At 56.6% G+C, this 205-nt stretch overlaps 1 protein-coding gene across 1 annotated transcript in view; it reads right to left on the bottom strand.

Moving 5' to 3' along the window:
- Positions 1-57: 57 nt before the first annotated feature.
- SPATS2 (spermatogenesis associated, serine-rich 2) overlaps positions 58-205 on the bottom strand; it is a gene marked incomplete at both ends in the record, with an annotated part of 9,371 nt that continues 9,223 nt past the window's right edge. Inside the window, 1 exon segment of the mRNA XM_010148569.1 lies at positions 58-167. Coding sequence (XP_010146871.1) covers positions 58-167 — 110 coding nt within the window.

The raw sequence follows: 205 nt of genomic DNA, 5'->3' as shown, positions 1-205 counted from the left end.
GTCATTCCTGTGACACCAGATTTGGGGAAGATGACTAATCCGGAGGGGAAACCTCACCTTTATGTCGGCTCTGAGCTCCACCAGCTGCTCCTCCGACATCCGCACCGCCACGTCCGTCATTTTCTTCAGCGCTTCCGCCTTCTTCTGCCGGCTGACCAGGATTTCCACTGGAAAACACATCCCAAGCTGACGCAGGGGTGGAACC

The sequence above is a fragment of the Eurypyga helias genome, unplaced genomic scaffold, assembly GCF_000690775.1.
Source record: "Eurypyga helias isolate BGI_N326 unplaced genomic scaffold, ASM69077v1 scaffold20413, whole genome shotgun sequence".
NCBI lineage: Eukaryota > Metazoa > Chordata > Aves > Eurypygiformes > Eurypygidae > Eurypyga > Eurypyga helias.
This window is presented reverse-complemented; position numbering and strand designations above follow the sequence as displayed.